The 23808-nt window shown below is 40.2% G+C and overlaps 1 protein-coding gene across 2 annotated transcripts in view; it reads right to left on the bottom strand.

Annotated features, from left to right (window-relative positions):
• Positions 1-23808, bottom strand: part of dph6 (diphthamine biosynthesis 6) — a 59598-nt gene that overhangs the window by 5444 nt on the left and 30346 nt on the right. For both annotated transcript variants that reach the window (XM_040137298.1, XM_040137297.1), the window contains exons 13-14: positions 6792-7040; positions 1054-1441 (exon numbers count right to left, since the gene is read on the bottom strand). In XM_040137298.1, the coding sequence (XP_039993232.1) occupies positions 1054-1441; positions 6792-7040 (637 nt within the window). The remainder of the gene's footprint in view (positions 1-1053; positions 1442-6791; positions 7041-23808) is intronic.

Below are 23808 nucleotides of genomic sequence, written 5' to 3'. Positions count from 1 at the left end.
AAGACACATACATTCCAAGGGTAAAGATCTAGGTTGATTTTGCTCCAGTTAACCCACTAACACTGTTCATGGTTTCAACTTAAAAATAAATAAAGAAATAAACTAACAACATTTAATGTAATTTATTATATATAAAAGCTTCAATTGTAATTTTCTGATATCTTTTGTATTATTAATATTAGAATTGTATTTATAAAATTTACATTTGAGACGTTTTAATAATATACCTCCTCACTGCCAAATCCTGTAACTCTTCTATTGTGGATAATGACAGAAGAAATAAATTACATGCATCATAAATCGTGAAACAATGCTGAATAACAATTATATAATTAGGTGACAAAACAAATAGCACTGTTCGTCTGTCATCCATATCAACCCATATTCTAAACAGATCAACCTTTTTCCCATTCATCACTGGTAACCATAATTTCATGTCCTCCAGAAGATGAGTTATGTCAAAGCTAAAAATGACAGTAAAATGGCTGGTTTGGCACAGATTCAAAAATGTTAATCGACTGCTTCAGCGATGACCTGACAACTGAGCCTGTGTGATCGATGCGCCCATCGCCCTTTTCCCTCAGAGAGAACGTCTCTCAGGATCAAACACATTCCGCTCCACATTTGCCTTGATGAGAACCTAAAATCCTGAGAGCAGTAGATGTTGGCATATAAAAGTGTAATGATGACAAAAGACTGTGCCAGCTGCTTGGGTTACTGTACACAGTGCAAACACAACAAATGATTTACAATAATTAAACACAGGAAGGAGTGAAGATCCTCTGGGGGCACTGCTTCCTAGAATACTTTATGGAGTTTACTAAACCAGTGTCAGCTCAAACTTTCTTAAAAAGAGAGTGCAGAGAGAGAGACAGGCTGTCACTTTGTTTTCCTTAATACAGCGAGGTGAAGCTTAACGTGCAAGAGCAGCGTATCTCAGAAGTGTTGCCTTTAACAGAGCAGCTTATTTAGGATGAATCCTCTTGATGAGTGTAAATATTCAATCAATTGAAAGCTTGTGTGTGGTGTCTTGAGTGAGCTATAGTGACATACCTTTAATAATCTGCTGTGCCAGGGAGTGGCCACACTTATAAAACACCCGGGCACACAGTGGCACCAGCTCAGCATCCATCTTCTTCGTGGCTTTCTTGAATATAACAGCAACTGCTTCCGTTACATCCTTTGCATCAGTACCCTCCAGGTTATCACCAGGCACAGCCAGGGAAAGGGAAAGTGAAGCACTACACCTGTCAGCAGACATCACACTTTGGCACTCTATGGAACCGCATGCCACCTTTGTAGTCATGTGACAGGAAGTCCTTTTGGTGGAATCATCCTGAATTGCAGTTACGTGGAGCTCAACAGCTGCACCCTTGGGTAAGGCAGGTACCACAACGACCAATAATGGAACAGGTTTGATGTCAGGCTCCCACAAGAAGTCCTGCAATGCAGACAGACGGTATTCAAATGAACTGGCTGGCAAATTATATACTGTATTGTGCCACACACTACAATCAAATGCATGGCCCTCCTGCTGAGATACATGCTGTGTTGTCTGACCACAAACACTACTCCATCTATATTGAACATTGTTGTAAAGCACATCAGAAAAATTCTACCACACAGCACTATGACAGGCTTTTTACTTGACAGACTGACAGGCTATCAATTAACGTAAGATTGTGAGGTGACCCTTGGTAATGATAGTGTACAAACAATTCAGAAAGAATCCATAATGCTTACAGCCACCATAAACACAAATGCATTCACTTTGAGCTGCATTTGCTAACATGACAGGTCCTATCCAAGATGACTTCTCACCTTTCTAAGAAGATCATTCACAATATGTTATGGCAGTTTCACCGCATGCATTTAGTGGAAAACTGCCTCAATTTTATCTACGGAGCCAAAATCTCTTTATTTTTTTTCTCCTCTGGACAGAGGGCCATTAGCAGTAACAAAATGTCTTGGAGCACTGCTACAATGTGGCCCTCTAATAATACTTGGCTGTGGCTTCATCTGCTAATGCGAGAGAAATGAGTGTTTTATATAACCATCGTTTCAGTTGGAGTCGATAGGGCAAAAACACTTAACCCCCTTTTCAATTTGCTGGATCAATTTTCATCCAATTACACCCCACTTCGTAAGTGCAGAATAATAACAGGTTACTTATATTTTATTTTGATATTCACTCACAAAAAAAAGAGAAATCATTGACAAGAGCAGACCATGGCCTCTTTGTCCCTTCAACAGATGGCCTGTCATGACCCAATCCGCCAGATTCACTGAAGCAGCACTTACCTTCAGATTAAACTTGAGCAAACGCGTAATTGTGTATCAGCAGCTCTCCTCTTGCCTTGGAGAGTGAAAAAAATTGAAAAAAGCAAGCATCCTGAAATGAGTGTGTGTGCAGGGGTTAGGTTAAGATTTCTCTACTCTGCTGATTTTGAAGAGAGCCGAGCTTGCAGTGATCAGCAATAACAACCACAAGAGCAGAGAACAATAGCCGTGTCAGCACGGACCTCTTAGCATGTCAGACAAAGTGACAGCACACATACGTGTCCTATGCTTTGATAAATGTTATATTAGCACTTCTGGCACAGGCTAGGTATTCTCCTAGAGGGAACTGCTTGTGCACTTGTCAATAGTGATTGAACATGGAACAGAGAGTGGAAACTGGGGAGAAAAGTGACAGGACAGGGGGTCTTGCTCAGCGAGGCTTAAAGGCCACCCTGCAGGCCTTGGGTGCTGAGGTACTATACCCAACCGACCGTCCACGAGGAGATCAGGGGGACTTCAGCACTCCGCTCCAGCCTCTGGCAGGACTTTATTGTCACAGCGCAGTTGCTGACTTTTTGTCAGAGCTGTCGGACGAGGTTACATCAGTCTCTGTTTGGTCCTTTATTAATGTCTCCACCAAAATGTTACATTGGGTGGGAAATTTGTTCAGCAGTTCTGTGGATCTAAATGTGCTAAAGGTGCATTATTGTGTGTGCGCATTTCTGTATGTGCACGTGCATGTTTCAGACTTGACTGTAGTCAGACCTCCATTCCAGGGTCTGTCCCTGCCAGAGGAGTGAGAGGGAAAACACACATCCCTACCTGACCAGAGATCATTTATTAAATTAACCCAATAAAACACAAACTTTGATATATGGTGGAGCTGAGTGCTGGAGCGGCAAGTTGGGAGGGCAGGCAGGTGGCAATGTGTGTGTGTTGTGTGTGTTTTTGTGTGTGTGTGTGTGTGTGTGTGTGTGTGTGTGTGTGTGTGTGTGTGTGTGTGTGTTTGTGCTTGTGTAGAGGGCTCCCTTTCGCTCTACACCAACCACTTAACACAATTCATCTCATTACTTCATCCCACATTGGTTCCTGGGGATGCAGCCATTTGCCTAGTGCTTTCTCACTTCGTAGGCAGCAGGTAAACGCATGAAGTCTAGATCTGCTGGGCTCAGCTCTCTACGCTGATGGGGTGTGAGGTGCCGCTCCTTATGTTTGTTTTCTTTCTCCCCGCTCTCCTCCCTCTAACTCGCGTCCATGCGCCGGGAGCGTGCAGTGGTTTGGAGGGCTGGGAGGCATGAAAGCCAAACGGTAAACACGGTAATAAGGAAGTGGTGTAAAGGCGGGGAACAGCGGGGAGCTGATGGGCCTGCGCTGCTTAGCCAGTTCCCCTACATTTCCTGCCCAGCGGGAGGCCTTCGACATGTGGCTCTATGTCCCAGCACTTACTATAGTGCTGTCAGTCTGCTATAATATCCCTTACCTTTTACTCCCTCATCACTCTCTTTTCTTAAGATTCCACTAAGAAGCCTGTCAGACTGCGTTTGTGTAAATGAAACACACAGGGTCATATAAGTGGGGTGAAGAAAACTTTGGGAATGAGGCCATTACAACCCTGAGGCAAAGGACAGTTACTTCAAAAGTCCTAAGTAAGCAGTAGACAAATAATGCTGAAAGGATTTACTGTGGTATGCAGGGAAGAAACTCTCCACACTGGAAATTCATTATTATTAAATTCAGTTTATCCAAATGTCAATAATACCAATAATTTCTTTAAAAATCTTTTCCACATTATCAAAATAACCTGTGTTTATGAATAGTGCATGTGAAAATATAGACGTATTTTTAGCCTCAATAACAAAAAAAAAGGAGCCTGCTTAATAACTGTTTTTTTACTTTTTGATGTTTTCAGAGCCTGTTGGCTACACAACGAGATGTGTGTTTAACATTTATTGACTTATCACATCAGCATCTCCCTGTTCTTCAAACCTTTGTACACAAACTTACACGCACAAAGACAAACAGGCTCTTTGTGGTTTAATGCACCGTAAATACAATTTCACACTTGTAGAGACTCCAGTATGCTCCCAATTAACCCTGCAAGCTTCTTCATCCACCTGATTAGATAAATTATCAAGGCATAAAAACAACATGGCCCCATGGCTTCACAGACACGCTAAGCACCGGTGTTTCCATCAGAAACATGCACTTCACAGGTCTGGTGTCTGCAAATACACTGAAAAGTTAACCGTTTATATGTATAAAAGAGTATAAGGCTACATAATCCAACAGTTGGATTTCATAATTGAACCACATATTACATGTTTTGCTCATGGTTTCTTTAGGGGCTCAACTGTCATCAGGATACATTACAATGGATGTATTTTGGGCCAAAAGATGGAATAAGAAGAAGTGTAAATTGATCATTTAATTACTTAAATCTCCAGTAATCATACACCTATACTAACTGACTATAAATAAAATTCCATATAATGCATTTACCTACTTAATGACATATTTAACAACTTTTTTGTCAATGACGGTTAGAGACTTAATGAAACAAGTATTAGGTATAACTTAATTTAATTTTTAAACATGTTGAATTAAAATTTTATAGATTTTTTAGTTCAGTTTATTAAAATCAGACTGCCAAAATTAAACACTCACATGAGTACATTATATGACATGTAACAGGTTGTTGTGCAGCAAAATATGATCTATCTATATCTATATCTATATCTGTATCACATTATTTCCTAGCAATAATTCAATTTCTATTCAGTGTACATGCATATATTCTGTCTTATTTTCTCCTTTTCTTTTCTCTCTTTTTATATGTTTCTATAAAACATTTTACAGTTTCAGTTTTGAAAAAGGCTTTATAAATTTGGTTTACTTTGTTACTAACCTATACTGTAGAGTTACCACTGTTATGTAAATTTGAATTGCCTGTATGTTTGAAGAGATCACCTCATCAAGCTGCCTGTAAGTGAAGTAAGACTCTTTTTGCTAATGCCAGCTGGTGGAAACGAAGTTATTACTGTTCTCTGTGGGAGTTATGAGTGTTTGACCTGAGTTAAACATTGTAATTACAGTCAGTTCAAATGAGCAACAGTGCTTTGTATAATCCCACTCCCGGGGAGAGAGCATTTCACCAAGTTTAGGATAAAACAGTAGCCCCCACCACAACTGCTCTCCCTATCTATCCTCTGCTGTACTTTATGCATCTGCACTTGAAGAGGAAGCGAGGTGCGAGCTTGAGGGCCAAGCTAGGACGTCATACAAAGACGTGTGAGGTTGGGTTAGTCACCCAGCACCTAAACCAGGTCTGTTCTTAAGGGAAGAGCTCACCTGTTTACAGGTGAAAAACCCTGAGCTACCAATTAGAGCTGCTCAATCTGAGAGTCAGATGGGTATTATTTCTGAGTTCTTCTTAAACACCACATGGAAGCACAACAGATGAGTGATGTTGTCCATCTTCAGTGATCTCTAACACAAGCCTCGTCTCCTCACCCCCCAATCTACATGTTAAGTTGATGCTACACTGTCAGCGCTTTTAAAATCCACTTCACTGTGAGTTACAATAAGCCAAAATGTGTCGAATAAATTCACAATTAGATACCAGCTCCTGCCTGAGATATGCTAAACTGTAGAATATGTATTTAAATGGAATTCTGAAATGAATATCTAGCATTTAAGATCTTTTAGAATATGATTGCTGGCATTAATATTACACATTGTGAATTTCATATACTGCTATACTTTTGAGGAACTGACACAAAGTTGACAGCCACTCTGCAGTCTTTAACACCGTTCACCACTGCACAGAGCCACATGTTGGAGGTGGGCTCCTGCCTCTTTCCCTTAGGCCCTATTCCCATGGCTAGACAGATTACTGGGGGAGGAGAAGGGCTGCCAGTGGAGACTGGTGCCCCTGTTAGACGTATGGAAACAGGGGTTGTAAGCTGGGGCGGTGGAATGGAGGGAAGGATGGAGGGAGGTGGCAGGAAAGAGGGGTGGAGAGGGGGATAAGCTGCTCTGAGACTTGAACTGAGCTCCAAAATGGTGTGTGGGGGCAAAGGATTAGGGAGGCTCTGAGGAAGACATCTGCTTCTGTGCCAAGCTCCACATTATCAAAGACACCAGCGTTTCCCACATCATCAACTTTTCATGAGCGCACTCACTGGTAAATATCAGCCACAGCGGCTTGGGTCTCAAGGGGGAAGAGAGGGGCGAGGAACTTTCCCTTATTTCACAACAACACAAATCTGAAAGGCTTCTCTGAAAAATCTGGCAACCATATAAAGTTTCTTTTCTTCTACTTATTCATTGAAGAATGGATCCCACTGTCTTTTAATCCATTAAACATGTTCATCCTATGTGGGTGTAATATTGTATTATAAGTATAATCAATATTTTATCTGCAAATATAATAAAGCAGCCATGACATGGCTCTCCTCCATAACCCCTAGCATATATTTCTTAAACAAAAATCTCATTCCATACTGGCTGACCTTCTCTTCCTTTGCGGCCCTCAGCATGCTCTCCCAGACAGCTCGGATGATGGGGATGTCTTGTTGTCTTGTGGTGTAGCAGTGAGCCTGGACAACATGAGTAAGATTCAAGCTGCTGATCACAGCCTCCAGAACCTTCTTCACATGGCTGAAGGACAAGTGGGCCTGCGTCCTGGTGCCAGCCTTCACCAGCTGCATGGTACAGGGGACCAAAGCTATTTGGCCTGCACAGAATACGGACTCATCTACCTGGAGAAGAAAACATAGAAGGAAAACATGGCGTAACTATCACTGTTGGCTTTGTAATGGTAAAAACAAGAGTAAGAGTCTATAGCCTTTATAGTGAGGCTGTACTTAGGCACAGTGGTCGTTTGAGCTAAATGCTAAATGCTTTCAATTCATCCTGAGAATGTATGAATTTCTGTACCAAATTTCATGGCCATGCATTGCTGTTGAGACATTTCACTCAAAACCAAAAATGTCAACCTCATGGTGACGCTAGGTGAAAAGTCGGGGAATCACAAAAGTAATTATTTTACATTGTTACGTCGTTTTCTCAATCCATCATGTAGATGTTGAGATATTTGAGGAATATATTTCTACATATTTCTTTGTCCAGCTCTAGCAGTGCTAGATAAAAAGTCAGAATTCATCATCTAGGGACCATGAATGTCATGGCAATCTATCTAGTCTGGGACTAAGTGGTGGACATACCAACAGTCCAACATTACCATCCCCAAAGCCACACCACTAAACTGGCTAAAAACAAGAATGGACTGCGGTTTCGACAAGGTAAAGCCATAAATCTCTCTACTAAATTAATCTATTGCTTGACTCTCAATTACAGCATTTTAAAGAACTCCATTTGGTATTTGGACGCTACGCGGAACAAACGGAATACAAACTTATTACTAAGGGAAAAAGAACAGTGAATATGACTCATGATTGTCAATAAAACATTTATTTGATAGCATCCATACAAATTTTTATAGAAATTAGTCAAAAATGAAAAATGATCATGATAACCTTTGCTCTTACAAGACAAAGTGGCCACTGTGGATTTTTTTGCATTATATAATCAGGACCAGATTATTCATTCAATTTCAATTTCATCAAACTGCGGAACTCCTGTCTGTACTTGAATTTTTATTAACTAATAAGGTAAAGAGTGAGAATGTTTAATCAGGCAATTACAAACTTGAACAGTGAGCTGCTATTCAATCAGAAAACTAGGTGTAAGAAACAAGTCATCAAACTCCAAAAAGAGTTTTATTAAAAAGTAAGAGCAATATTCATCAGTGACGTGCTATAATCAAATTAACATTAAATATAAGTATACTGTATATTTGAGTAGCAGTGCATTAATTAACAAGTTCCACCTCTCCCATTTTTCAGCATCTTATCATCAACAATTTTCTATTTTACAGTTCTAAAACGAGCAGGTATTCTGTGAGAAGCCTGACAATGTATCTCTGTGCCACCAATGCTATTTATCAGCATGATTAACCATGTGATAATAAGCTCAGTTGTCTTTTAAATACCTCAACCTTCTTGTATAATGAATCCTGAAAAAAAATCTATCTGTTTAATGCAGAGAGACGATGGGGATGAGGAGTGGCATTAAGGAGGTCAGGTCTTTAGAGACCCTGTAACTCACCAGTGTTTGAGGTCGGATGGCATTAGTGCTGGACACTAGCTGCTGGTCATTGCAAACAGATGCTGGTGACATGTTAATAATTGCTGGCCTATGTAGGGACCCTGGAGCACATGCAGATGTCCTGGGAGGATCACGGAGGCCTGAATCAATTGATACACGGCCCGAGACAAGATACTTTACTGATTAGCAAAGGCACAGCGAGGGGTATTGTGTTTCACAGTTTGATTACCAGGGTTAAAGTGGACAATAGATTAGTTAAGCCTTAGCACCCCCAAACCAAACTTCTTCTTCCCTTCATTTCAAACAAATCCTTTGTTTCCCTTACTTGGTTCTGTTTGATTGTCTCACTGAAGACCACACAGATGGTGGCAGGCCATGACATAACTTGTTCAGAGGAGGAATTTAATACAGAATATTTCCCCTTTCTGAAGTGTATTAAAGCTGTCTTTGATGGGACAGTAGCAGAACAAGATGCTAGCCACACAATGGTTTAGCTAGAGGGTTGACATGGTCATGGCCATTTCCATAATCAGATGGGTTTGCCATGATCCCTAGCTCCTGGGTTCACTTGTCAACTGTGATAAATCTTCGAGTTCCATCTCTGCTGCTCCAAATAACTGGGACAGTGCAGGAGACAAGAGATGGAGTGAAGAAGAGAAAGAGGGGTATGAGTGAGTGAGAGGAAAAACAGGGAGGAGATAAGGCCTTGCTGCTTTCAAACAATCTGTTCAATCACCGGATCATTTACCTGCAAGTATGATCTGCCCGAGAGCTTGCGTTACTATGTCTACCTCACGTAAAAGCCAGATTCCCACACATCAACAACAAATTGTCATTGGCATTCCATTTATGAGCTATCAAATGCCATCATATCCACTCCAACAAAGACGGGCTCCATCAGGTTGGATGGATGGCCAAAATCTTTTAACAAGATTGTCCACATGAAAAGAGCTAGCTCCATTTTGAATTCATAAAGCCTGACTACCATTTGTCGATTTGAATATCAAAAGGGACTAACGTGAGGCCCCTTGACTGTTAAAGGCAGACTCGCATAGCTTCTACCAAGCAGGTGTGTGATGATCAATTATTAAGGATCCCACTCTGGTTACTCTTAGTGGGAGGTGGAATTGGGGATTTGGGGGTTTGCGGTGGTGGGGGCACAGCTTTCTGTAGTGAACCTGGATGGGGGAGAGACAGTGGAGAAGGGAGAGCGAATACTATTTACATAAAATTAACAGTTCAAAAGAATAAGTTCACACACCAATCAAACTTGTTAATTGACTGTCAATGGTGTGTCCCTGAATATACAACACAACTACATTATTCATCTTAGGCCTTGACAGGGAAGACAGTCCAATTTGCATGGGCGTTCTAAACGTGATCAACAACCACAATGCCACATGCATTTTTAATAGGCCGGAGATGGGATCCTTCAATATTCATAAGGGTCAAACAATTGCATATGACATTAAACTTTCTATAACAAGGTAAGTATTTTTTTTAAATGCTAGCCTTAGCAGTCTAAATGGCCCACAGAGAAAAGGGAAGATGCAGTTCCTTACAATGTTCACAGTGAATCAATACTACATGTCCACGTTGGTTTATTTCTGTTCTTCTGTTTCTTCATAATATTTGATATTTGCTAGCCATAATTCAAAAGGTTGTCAGGCATTCCACCTTCTGTAAAGTGACTTTTAAGGCAAAAATTTACTATTTATATTGTATCCTAGATCAGTCTTTATCAAAGGAAACATACAGTGGGTTTGTGATCATGATGATTATCAAAGCTATATCGCAATCTCAATATTTGATGAAATTTGATTTGTTTGTTTGTTTGTTTATCATCTTTTTTCATGTATCAGATTTCATGTTTCATATTTCATAATAAAACTTATCAAACATGAAAACTGTGAACCACAATATCTTGTTCTAAGAAATTCTTCAAGATATGCATCACAATGGAGACACAATAAACAGTAATACTGAGTTTCCATCCAGTTCTAATAATACAAATCGACTTTGATAGAAACTTCAAAATAATTTTGTTTTAACAGTCTCTAAGCCAAACAAGATTCCAATTAGCTCAACAACTGAGGTGATCACAACACACACTTTCTATTTTTATATTAAATAAGCTGTGTGTTGGTTTTATGCTCTATCAACCTGTATTTCATGGCTAAAACACCATCACTTTTCTAATAAACCCAATGACCTGCCAAAAGGTCACCAATCTCAAAGACATTCTCTCTCCATCTCTGTGAGCTGCAGACAGTAACATACTGTCACAGACACCTGTCTGTGTCCGCTTCCAGCCCTTAACAGTGTCTCATTTCAGGTTGGTGTGTCTGAGGTGTATCTAATTGCAGGTTTTGTCATAGAGCTCCCAGAGATGACCAGACAGTGCTAGACTATATTCACATTGGTGTTGGAGCCCTCTGGGCCTCCATCGTGTTGGGGACGTCTCCAAGTGTCATTAGCAGAGCTTTAGAATGGTACAGATGAACTGGGCTGAGCCTGGATAAAATTACTTGTTATTGACGAACAGTCAGGTTTTTCTGCCTGGTTCCAAGGAAAGAGAGAGGTTGAAAACTGCTCCACTGCTCCTATCAGATATGCTAATGGTCACATTTCTCCCCACTGAGACCTCATGCATAATTTAACCAGGAAAATGATAATACAAAATGTGTAAAATAGGTAAGATTAATATGGTGCAACTTTTCCCTTATGCAAGGACACATGTAACCAAGCTAAAGGGGTAATGGCAGTACAGTATCAGCTACAGGATTGGTAATTATGTGCAAACTGTAATTAATATATGTGGTATGTCCTTTCCTGGAGATGTTCCTACACTGTTAGAAATTGCCTGTAAATTTACATCAAAACATCCGCTTCTGTTACTTGTAACATTATATATTTCTATCTTAAATCCAGAGATCTATTCTTTGAGATTCCCTCTGATTTATTAATCAATCTTTATGTTTAGTATTGTTTCGGTAAAATTGTTTTCTTTACTTGAATTGTATTCACACAAAATGTAGAGCACACTTGACTTTATTCAAGTCAGTTTTTACTGACTTTTTGCCACATAGTCTGAACGGACACACAAACACTGTAAGCAACACACACAAATAAGTGGTCAGAGCATACCAGCTAGCTACTTCTGTACTGTTGCTAATGGACTTCTGGCTCGGATTCTCCAAAATACAGGGTAATTTTAATTTTATTTAGTTCTAAGTGAACATCTCTCAAGTGCTCCTCTCAAAAACAACATTGCTAATTTTATTAAGATAACATTTAATTACTGTCTGCGTAGTAGCACATAGTAGGGAGGTGTTGGCTACTATTAGCTTGCAAGCTAAACTACGAAACTACCAAAATCCATAGTTGTGGTGGATTTGTTTATTTAACGTTATATATTGGATTGTGTCTGTCGAGGGAGGACCATCCATACGTCTATGCTTACTGTACACCCCAGGACAGTGCTATTGATACGAGAGTGCAAATTGATAAGAGAATTATCTCACACCAAGTCCGAACAAACACACTTGTTTTTCAGGCTGTTCAACAGGATAAATCCTGAGAGAGGCACCAAGTCTGGATGAGGCAAAATCCTGTCAAAATGGATGGGGAAAGTCGCCCAGAAAAGATGACCTCAGTCAACCCTTGTGTCTCCAGTTTTGTAAATAAACAAATGGACTTTGAGTGGGACTTTCTATAAGTCAGTGAACCCAGACATTCACACACTCACACAGTTAGTCTCTTTGCCACATTTTTTTCAGGAACTCACCAAGTCATTCTTGGGTAGTCATTTACTCACTCTCTCTCTGTCATTTTCCAAGTCAGTGTTTATCACTGACACACTCGCTCGGTCACCGTCTAAGTCATCCACTCTCACTTTCTTCGTCATCTGCTTGGTCCCTAAGCCATTCAGTCAGTCACTTTTTCAGTCACTAAGTCACTGATTCATTTCTTAAGGCATTAACTCGTGCAGTCCTTACAAATACACACATGCTACTTGGAAAGTTTTATAGTTTGTGTGCTGCCAGTTCTTTAACGTTATTTACGAGAAAAATCTTTAACGGTGTACATCTTTTGAGAGTTGTTTGCACCCTCACGATGGAGTCGGTAGGGTAAATGAGCGCATTTTCAGGGTGCTTGGGCAAGGCTTTCAAACTCATACCTTAAACATTTTAAGATTATTTTTGAAAGTTGTAGTTAATAGTGAATATACACAAAATGTTAAAGAAGCATGATGTGTGATGGGACACACTTTTATCACTTTTAATCCATTATAGAACATTCTTAATATATGTGACACATTTCCAAATTTCTGTCAATTTCTGACTGTTTTTTCTCTTTGGTAATTTTCTTCTTTTATTGAAAAGAAAATAGCTCAGGATAGTTCAAAATGAGGGGATCATAAAAAACTAAGGTTGAAGTTTTGTTGAACGTATTTAAGTGCATATATTATTTCTGCGTTTTGTTGGGGATTTGATATGCAACGACTGTTTAATCCTTGTGAGGTGGATGGCAGTTTGTCAGGCATGTGTGCTGTGATTTCATCTTGAACTGGCTTCAAGTCTGTGGGGCTCTTTCAGCATTAGTGCATTCAAAGCTGATCACGTCTGGGAGTGGGAAATGATAAGAGATGGGCTCATGTTGTGCTGCGCCCTGAGGAAATACTGCCTCTTCTGACACCTCATTTCTACAAATACAAACCTTTCAGGAGAACCACAACCTCTCTCTCCTCTACAAGATATCTCCCCATGTTAGGCTTCTCATTTAAGTCTTCATGGGAAGGGTGAGCGAGATATTTGCCTTTTTTATTTCCTCCTCTTTTTTCTACTATCTCTATTTTTTCCTCGCTATTTTTTTTTTCCTGTTTGTGCTCCAGCTTGAGCCTAACCCCTGTATGCTTAACTGTCACACAAAATCAGTGTTACTTAAACGGCGACATAAATAGCTGCATGAAGTGCACAAAGAAAGGCAAGTATAGGGTATTTCTGAATGCATTCTCTCGGGTCTAAAACTGCACATTTATTCAGAAAACAAACCACAAGCATATGTTCAAAACACATGGTTATTATGCTGACAGATTTAGAAGAATACTCAAGATTTTACAACTGTAATGAGCCATTGTTGAGGAAATGTGTGGTCAGTCTGAGCTAGGGACACTGGCCTTTCCCCAACCCCCACCTTCTGTACGCTTATGTGTATTTTTCTATTGTGCCCGTATGTCTGCCCTCGACATGCCCATTCCATAGACACTGAACTGTGTGGAAGAGTAACACTGTCATGTCAGCTCTGGTCAACTTTATGCTGGTCAGGAACTGCCGCTCAGTACTATAAACAAGGTCAGGGGAGCCTGACTGCTGGATGCTCAGGGACACATCTGAATGCCAACAGGCATGAAAAAAGAATAGATAAATACATATTTCCACCATCAGTAAAAAATGATTTTTACAACGTCATCCAGGTAGTTTTGATCAAATTTGGTATGGTTGTTGTGTTTTGTTGTGGTGTTAATTTGCTGTTACTACAATCATGTTAAAATGAAGAAATAAGATAACATAACAAACACTAAAAGCTGATGTAATAAAATTGTCTGCTGCTCTGGAGTACTGTGCCACACCAGAGCTGGGCTGTGGATGAAGAGTGATGGAGGGGCATGGTTTTTCATTGCGTTAGGCAAAATGCCCTGCTGCCTTCAACTGTCCCGACCTCACATTTTTTGACAAATTGGTTGTGAGGCTTTTACGACTGATGCACATATCGCAAAAATCATTTCTGCCAAGCTTCCTCTATGACCTGCCCGTAGGACATGACAAGCCCCTCCATGCATCGCTCTATCAAACCGAATCTTTCCAGGACAATGCAAATTATGACAAATTCCATCATCCTGCATTATGCGCTTTCCTGCTAATCTCCCTAATTCGAGAGAATCGGGGAGGGTCTCGCTGTTTCAGCTGAGGGGCATGTTGTCTGATTGAATGATGCTGAAACTGCAACACTCAACCCCCGTTCTTTCTCCCTTCCCAGCTGTGACCATCTCATCTCTTCTGTCTTTTCATATTTTTCTTTTATTTGAAGCTACATCTCTTAGTCTGGCTGGTAATAGAGGCACTAACTTAACCTGGGCACAAAATAATTATGTCAACACAAAGTCCTGTGGCCCAACCATTACAGTGTAACTGTCAGCTGTGGTGGAGTTAAGTAAGTCTTCGTGATATGAGGGATAAGGCCAAAATGTAAAATGACGTCTCTGGATAAGACAGTGTGAATTGCTAAAACAAATCACCTGTGATCCAGCGACATGAAGTTGCTGGTCCAGAGAGAAGAGTACTCTGCATCCACATCCAAAACTTCCAGTTAAACACACTCATCCACACACACACACAGCCTTTCTTCCCTGCCCTTTCGCTTTGCTTGTAATGGACACAACATGTAGTTCGGTAATTCACAAATAAAACGTGAATAACAGAAAAACAAAAACTGAAAGACAGAACGAACAAGACAATGCAGAAAATGCAGAGGAGAGCAAAAAGACATGTAGTTCCTTCTCGTCTCAACAGATGGCAGTATGGCTGCATTCAAAGGGCAGCTGGAGTATCAGCAATCCCATACATACAAAGTCCACTCAATCCATGGACAGGCTGGCTAGACAGCACCGAAGTCTCCCTGGATTTTACCCCCCCCTTTTTTTTTTTGGTAAAGTCTAAAAAATTGTATAAAAATTCCACCACTGAATTGTAGAAATATGGATGAAAAAGTAGGAATAAAATATAAAAATAGTATAAATTTTGTGTGTTCTGTGTTTATTTTTATCAATAAATACTGAAAAATCCAATGCACCAGAAAAAGTGTCAATAAAAGGATTAATAGTAAAAAACTAAAAATCTGACAGAAGATTATCTATCTAGGAAATACTTGTTTATATCTACTTTGGAATTCTTAAAAGTGTTATTTTAATGAAAATATGCACTAAAGGTAATACTATTCTCACTGTAGCAAACTGATAAAATACAATATGCTGCAAATGTACTGAATCCCTACTCAAAAATATAGCAAATATTAACATTTTTTGTCAGTGCATCAAATTCAACTCAATAAATTCTGACATGTGGAAAATATTGTGCACTCTATATTATATTGGATGAACTCTTACCCTGAACATCTCAACTTCATTACATTACCTAGACTCGAGGGGCCTGACATTCCCTTACATAATAAATCTATAATATCAATAATAAATATATATTAAAAGTGAACATGCTGATATGTCCGCAGAAAAAAACAGGAGGCTGTATATTATTCATCTGCAGCAGTTTTTACCTCAGTAAAGCCTGCTTTGATGACAATGGCATTTGAAAAATGAATGACCCAGGTTAAAAGTTACTACTCAGAAGAATTGCTCCATGTGAAATTTATGATGAAGCAAGTGGCCAAAAGTAAATGGAATGTAAACGCTAACTCTTTTCTGAGTCATCTTTAGTCCTGCTAGGGAGAAAAATCTCCTTAATAAATGAAGATAAAATGGCAATGCTAGCACACTGTTGCATGTGGATGTAATAATCATTTCTAACCAGAGGCACTGACTGTCACTTTTAATGTGTGCAACTTATGGAATCGTGGAAACACAGGAGAGCACAATAATTATAGAAATCATCTATAATAGCAGTTTCCTAAAATACACAATCTGCAGCTCAGTGCTGTACAGAACAGTCAGTAGGTGAATCTGCTGCAGTAACAAGCCATTACTAACAGCCTCTCAGTCTGGCTTGGTGACAATTAGTGTTATGAAGCCTGTGTTTGTTGGTGACATATCTCTATGTATTCCCTTCATTACTACATTTATTTTATGATAACAAAATATTCATTAATAAAACGTTAGACAACTTTATTCAATTCAGATTTGGCTAATAACTAAACATCAAAAATATGAAAGCATATTGTAGTTTTTTTATTGTGCCTATTTCCCTAAGTTTAATTAAATCCTTTACAGCGAGAGTCCTCTAATGTTTGTTTGGCTACCATTTTGGATAAAATATTCTGGGTATGAGTAAAATGTTGCAAAGGTAGGGGGTTACATTTCCTAAAGATGTTCTGTATTAGTTTCCTTATTTCACCACACTAGCATTTGTGGGGGCTGGCCCATGTATTGTTCTGTCTGTATTTTCCGCACGTGTATATTTCACAAGGAGCATCTTCCAGACCCTCCCCATCTGTGTGCTTTTGTGTGTATCTGTGTGTATATTGTGTGAGTATGTGTGTGTGTGTGTGTGTGTGTGTGTGTGTGTGAGAGCGTGTAGGCCCTGTCAGCTATGCCCTCTCGTCACTGCAGGGGGAAGAGACGTACCCGGGCAGCTCTGAATATAGTGGCTAGTTACCATAGTAATGGGATGGTCATACGTCTCTCCTCACTCAGACAGTGATGGGAGTGGACAGGACACGGCGCTATGCTTTTTATCTATGCATTTGGTATTCAGTTATTTCATTCGGCAAATAAAAAGCCAAGCCAACCCACTTCTCCTTTTTCAGAATTCAAATAGAGGGGTGAAATGGGAAGTAAATAGTTGGATAAGGGGTAATAATTCACACATGGGACTACAAATAATTGATGTGTTTTGACTGCGTGTTTGTGATTGCAATTGTAATGGCGCGAGTGTCTTGGCAGATATCAGTGGTGGGATCTTTACACGACGCTTTTCAGATGCCTTCTTGATGTCTCTGAACCATTCACCCCTCCACTACTCATTAGCAGTGACAAAGTGAGAAGCAAACAACCACGCACGCACCCACACGCACACGCAATCACACAAACACACATATATACACTCATGTAGCATATGGTTCTCTCAAATTAAAAGCAGTGTCTACCATTTATCAAATAACATCTTATTCATACGTCATTGCTGATCACCTAAATCTACATTCCATTAAATGTTCCTGTTTATTCTATTCATATAGTCACAAAAACAAGTATACAATGCTTTTTTCACAGAGCGTCAAAGTCATTTGCAAAACTGAAGAGGTGAAAGACTCAACTACAATTAGGATGCTGACCATTCACTAGAGGCACCAGAGATCTGTGTCTTTTGAGGCTTCCCAGTTGTTTAAAGATGGTGAAGTGGTGAGATGTCCTCCTGTGTGTACATGTGCACACACAACGTATATATACATCTATTTATATGCATATCAAGTATATGTGTCACCCAAATCATTTAGTATGCCTGTGTGTACATTTTGTGCATGTATGTGAATGAATAAGTTGGATGATGGCTGCGCCTATCCTGTCTCTGTTTCCCATGGCTTGTTGACATGAACCAAGGCAGTCAGGCACCAATAATACATGAAGAGCTGTTCAAAGGCAATTAGGATCAGTTGTCAGGGCCAGGCCCATTAATGAGTGGGAGTGTGGCAGGGGCTGGGGCAGAGGCACAGCGCCGGCGTAGGCGACCGCCTGAGAGCCGATGCACTCTGACAGATCCAGTCCTTCCCCTGTCCTCGCCTGGTAATACCAGCCTATGCCCACGTGGTGCTGCAGCAGCAGCAGCACAGGATAATGTAACAAAGAACGCACTGACTCCTGAAAATGACTCCCGCCATGGTAGGTCAGCCTCTATGCGGTCACAGCAGAAGAGAAAGGGGGGAATTAGGGCACGTGGGATAGGGTTGGAACGAGCATAATTATCCCTGCTGCCATCTACCACTTCCCATAAAACTGCCCCCTCATCAGATTTAAATGGTGGTCTGATTTGACCTCTCACATACATGGGGCAAAAGTGCCCAGCCCCCCATCCAACAGCCCCAGCACTGTCCCACAACAGAGCTACGACCATGTGTCAATGCAGATATACTTCTTGGGAAGTGGCGTTATATTACAGGAAGGGAAAGGATGTCCTGTTCCCATTTATGGATATAAAACTGTAACCAGGAGTATGTATAAATGACATGAGTATACAGGACTGCACCCAAGCAAACATTTGTCAAAAAATGGTTAGGTATGAATCTATTGATGGTATTAGTTAATGAGTACAGTCAATTGCCTGTTTTGTTTTTCTTTGCATACATCTTCATCTATTTGCATGTCACTGAATTTGCTTTGAAAGCCATATACCTGTCCTATCAGTCATGACTGTGTTACAGTGAGTCACCTGTGAATCATTTTGATGACCCAACCAGTTTACCTTGTCATACAGCCAGGGCCTATCACAAAGAGCACACAGGTGCTTGTGTGTGTCTGTCTGTGTATTTGTGAGACCTGGCCTCGGGGCACACGGCCGACATGCCATTGTGGTAAGGTCTTCCTGGGTTTGATCAGTGTGTTTTGTTTGTGTCCAGTTCAATTGAAGACAGTTGACCCCAGCATTTGGGTAGGATGAGTAAAGCCCACAGAGACAGACTCCAGTGATCTTCAGAGACAGGAACTGAATCGATGCTCACTGGGGAAGGGCTCTGAGGTGAAGCTTGACTGTCAGTCAAAACCTTTCTGACTCTCTCCAGACAAAAGGTTCAACTCATTGCACACACTTCGGGCATTCTGGAAAGGAAACAGCGAGCTTATTCTACTTGTGCCTTCAGTGAAATGAAAAGAAAAAACAAGGCTGTGTTAACATCCTCCACTGCAACTAGGAGCAAGTATCTACATGTGCTGAAGAACACCGTAGTTTTGAGTAGCATTCAATCTCATGACTGCTCAAACTGCTAAGCCTTCAAGACCTCATTTTTCATCGACTCATTTACTCAACAACCGTTCTCCTCCTGGCCCCATCCCTTGCTCCGTGCCTCATCTCCCCTCCTCCTTGGTTGGAAGTGATCATTTGTTCTTTTATTAAATTTGATATCATCCCTTGCATTGTCTGAGTGTGCACGCTAGAGAGCCGCCCCTACTGTTCTTGCCTCCAGCGTTTCATATTATTGGTGCATTATTTCACGCATGCCCTCCTCTTTTATCAAGCGCTTTTGAAGTAATGTTAATAGACTAGAAAATTGAGACATTTATGAAGTATGGGCCGTGTTTATGAAAAAATCCATAAAGTATGACAGGGGAGAGGTGAGATAAAAGCTAGGTTTTAATAGATTATGGCAAACAGGGGAGAGGCGTCAGATGCTGACAGGCACCTCCTCCGAGATCCCTCATATTTTATGGGATTAATTTTGTTGAATTAGAAATGAAGTTAAATGTCCTAATTAATCTGTTCATGCTGCATGAATACCTCCCTGAACGCAGATGCACGCACACACACGGTTTTTTGGCTAATTACTCTTCTGTGGTAATTGAGGTAGATATATTCTCTAGATGCAGGCTGAGGAAGTTTGGGGAGATGAAGGGGGTGTTTGATGTGGTGGTGGGGGGTTGCTGAATTGTGCAAGTTGGCTCTTTTACAGTCGTGAAACATTCTGGGTGAGAACAACAAACCATAAAACTAAAGCACTTAGCTTAATTTCTGTTATTCATCATTAAAATTTTTGCTTTCTCACCCGCCACACTAGCTCATATTCAGCTGTCAACCCTTTGATTATTCACCATAAAGAACCTTACTGGTGGGCCTGCTATCTTCACAAACTCATCATGTACTATTTGTTCTCCCGTGACATTTCTAATGGAAAACACCGTAATATACTGTCTATACCTTGTTGGCTGAAATAAACCAAATCAAAAAGGGGCTTCAAACGAGCAGAAGAAACTTCCCTCTCTTTGGCGCTACATGGGTGGCCCAACCTCACTGTGTCTCAGCCTGACCTCTGAACTCTTCATCAGGAGGGTCAGACAAAGTTCAGTTCATGGTTTTTAGACATTTAGACTCCTGTAAGAAAATTATTCAAATTCTCGCACTCGGCTCAATACACCCCTCCCTTTGACGTTAATTGGCAACGTCAGATCCACTTCCCTCCAGATGCCTCAAAGTCAACTTTGACAATTTTCAAAATCCAATGCAAATCCTATCGCGAGCTTGTGCGAGTCGGTCTTCCACAATATTGACTGTCACTCACAATTAGGGGAATGAGGCAAGGGGTTAGTGTTCACCAGCAACCTGAGGCTAGCGCAGTCAGCTCCCCAAACATAGCCCACAGAATCTGATCAGTGAGTATAATTTCCCAGCAAATATCCCAGGGGTGAGCCACTTACCTTAACAAGAAAGAGGAGATGTTTAACAACCATTCAGCTGATAGTCTTTCTAGTCAAACCTGGTTTGGCTATTGTGTTTGCATCCATAAATGCAGATCTAAAGGGAATGTGACGGAACGGGCAACATTAATTTAAAAAGATGTGGAAAAAATGCTACAGATTGAGACTCCAGTCGTTAACTCTGACTTTAGTAAATGATAGGTCAATTTTTTCCATCTGGCAACTCATAAGCGTAATCGTCTGTTATTAGTACAAATGGATTTCTATGTAAAAATGTGGAACATTGCTGGCTAAAGAAACAGGCCCATGCTCTTTTTTTCCTACCATTATGCTAATGCAACAGAATTGTTTAAAAGCTCCTTCTAAGAAACAACTGACAGAAAATGTAGTAATCACTTTTATGTCTTTTAAAAGCACACCATTACTTGGCTTTTGTTGTAATGAGAGAATTTGTTTTGATATTTTGCAACAAAAACTGGATGTATGAGAGCACCATTTGTTTTTTAATGAATTGACCGATGTAATAAAAGAGTGACATTTCTTATATCTTAATTAGATTATGCAAATTGTGTCTAAATCAAATCAAAGCAAAATTTGCATTAGATCTCTGAGAAATAAGACAGCAAAACAAAACAATTAGTGGCAAGAACTTTGATACTACCAGACTCGCAAACAATATATTACACTACAAGTAATATATATTATGGTGAATGCAACCGGTAAGGAACAATATGAAAAAATGTAAAGACAAAGCATAAAGTAAATCACTGTCTTTATATCCTGTGGCTTTTATCTAAACTACGGCCATATAATACATTAACATAAAATACACGAAGAGGCCCCCAGCTTTGACTTCATAAAGGTTAACTAATTCTTTAAATCAAGTCAGATCTGAATCCCTCAGTCTTCCAGGCCAAGTTGACATTCAGTCAGCTTGCCATTCCTGAGAGCTGAAGCTGAGAGACATGACAAGCCAGACAGACGGATGAATAGATTGATAGTCTGAAGATCCAGCATCCATCACATGCCAATCCCCATTGCCATTTCTCTCTACCTCCAACACTTCCACTCTTCAATGTTGAGACCTATTGTGGTCAAATCCTGCCTTGCCAGAGTGCCATGTTCTGTCTTTAGCCATGTGCTCTCTCTCAAACCACTGGACACTTGTCAAAATGAATATACTGGTCACAACAGGTTTTGGCATTGATAACTTTGTAGCTATACTAGCCATACATGCACTACAGAGGAACTAAGATTTGTCTGATTAATAAGAAAGTAAACAGTTAACCAGATAACTAATTAAAGGCCAATATCATTTGCTATTTATTTTCTCTATAAAGTCATAACTCACAGCCCCTTCAAATAACTCATCGCAAAACACCCTTGCTTCACCAAAATGATTACATTATCTGGACATAATTAAGAACACAAATTCATCCTTTAATCATTTCAAATTCTCCCCCCCTTCCAAAGCTGGATCCTTCTTTTAATTACTAATTTTTTTCCACAGACAGTGAATGTGGAGGGCTCCAGGTTATCTGGTCTCAGACGGCAGCTTTTCAGTCTCTGTTGTTGCACAGCCCTGTCGCTATGGTGTCACATGGCAACAGTCACCAAGGAAAATTGCCATTAAGATGGAGTCCACGTGGTACTCGTGAGTAGAGGGGTGGCACAGTATGCGCCGTCACAGCAAGGGGGTAATTGTATCAATATGTAAAAATCTCTAGCTGTACTGAAGAATTGTTAATACAATTTTGATCAAATTAAGTCATTGTAGCGTTGAGAAGGAGCAGACACCCTGAGAGACAACGCGGGGATCATATGAAGCGCTGTGCAAAGCTCTGAGCCAGCAAACTCCTCTCTCTGTTTTCTCAAATTGCTTTGGATATGAATGATCATTAGAAGGATGAGAGATTAGACTGTTTTCCAGATGCAATAGCTCATGCTCACAGCTGACTTTAATTTCATGTCTCAATGAGACTCCATTGACGAAATCAAACACTGCTGGCATGTTAAAAGCAAACCTGACTCTGTAGGGTACATCTCAGGAATCCAAACTGCACAAGATCCTCTGAGCTTCAGTGACAGACTGGTGAGATATGCCGTCAAGCTCGAAACAAATGGCTAATCCGCACATGTTCTCACTCATGGACGGATTTGGCTGCAGGATCAAGGACAGTGTGGAGGAGATGGACACTATCCTTGTTGACAGTACCTTGACAAGTGTAATCCCATATAATACACACTGGGTAAACAAAACACCAAGCCAACCGTGCAACCACGGCCCACACTTCCTCTGCTCTGCCTTTGAATTCAACATTCTTTCTGGTTTTTAAACAATATGAAAGAAGTTCGATTCGTAGCTTTACAAACAAGTGCAAAAATGGATACATACTTCCCACTATAATGGGAATACATATTTACATGTACACACAAAAGTAGTAATGAGAACGAACTATCACACTGAACAACAATCACATGCATCTGCATGTATGCATCTATACAAAAACAGAGAAAACAGAGATACACAAAGTGCTGCACATTATCTGAGACAGTGCAGTTGCTTTGTAAGAGCCGAGCAGCACAAGAATCACCATAGAGATTCATCAGTCATCATATTAAACCTTTGGTATCCCTCCCTTTATCCATTACTTACCTTCCTAAAGTGTCACTTTGATTTGCCACCTATAACGCAAAAGAAAATGATGTTCCTTGTTTTTTGCTCAGCCCCTCCCAGACAAGGATCGAGGGATTCACAGGGAGAGGGTTCACTATTTTTTTGCAATCAGTAGCCAAACCAGGAATGTGAAGGTTAAAATGAACAATAATAATAGGAACTGATGAACTAATGAACATTGATTTAACAGGCTGCCCTGTAAAGGATATTCTTTAACAAGACAGCATTGCTGTGCTGATTAGTTAAATGAATTGATTAGTGGGTTAACAGAAAATTACTATTGGTAATCACTTATTTATAAATGCTAATAATTACCTGATTACAGCTTCTAAAATGTGAAGATCTAAAACATTCTCGGTTACATATTGTAAATTTAGTATCTTTGGGTTTCTTTGACTGTTTGTCAGACAAAATAAGCAATTTGAAGACATCACTTTTGGCTCTTGCAATGTTTAATGGGCAGTTGTCATTACTTTTAGGCATTGTATAGACTAAAGCATGGATCAGTTAACCCCAAAACCAATTGATAGATTAACTGATGATGGAAATGATT

This window comes from Xiphias gladius, chromosome 10 (assembly GCF_016859285.1).
Source record: "Xiphias gladius isolate SHS-SW01 ecotype Sanya breed wild chromosome 10, ASM1685928v1, whole genome shotgun sequence".
NCBI lineage: Eukaryota > Metazoa > Chordata > Actinopteri > Istiophoriformes > Xiphiidae > Xiphias > Xiphias gladius.
Note: the sequence above shows the minus strand (reverse complement) of the source record. Positions and strands in the feature narration are given on the sequence as shown.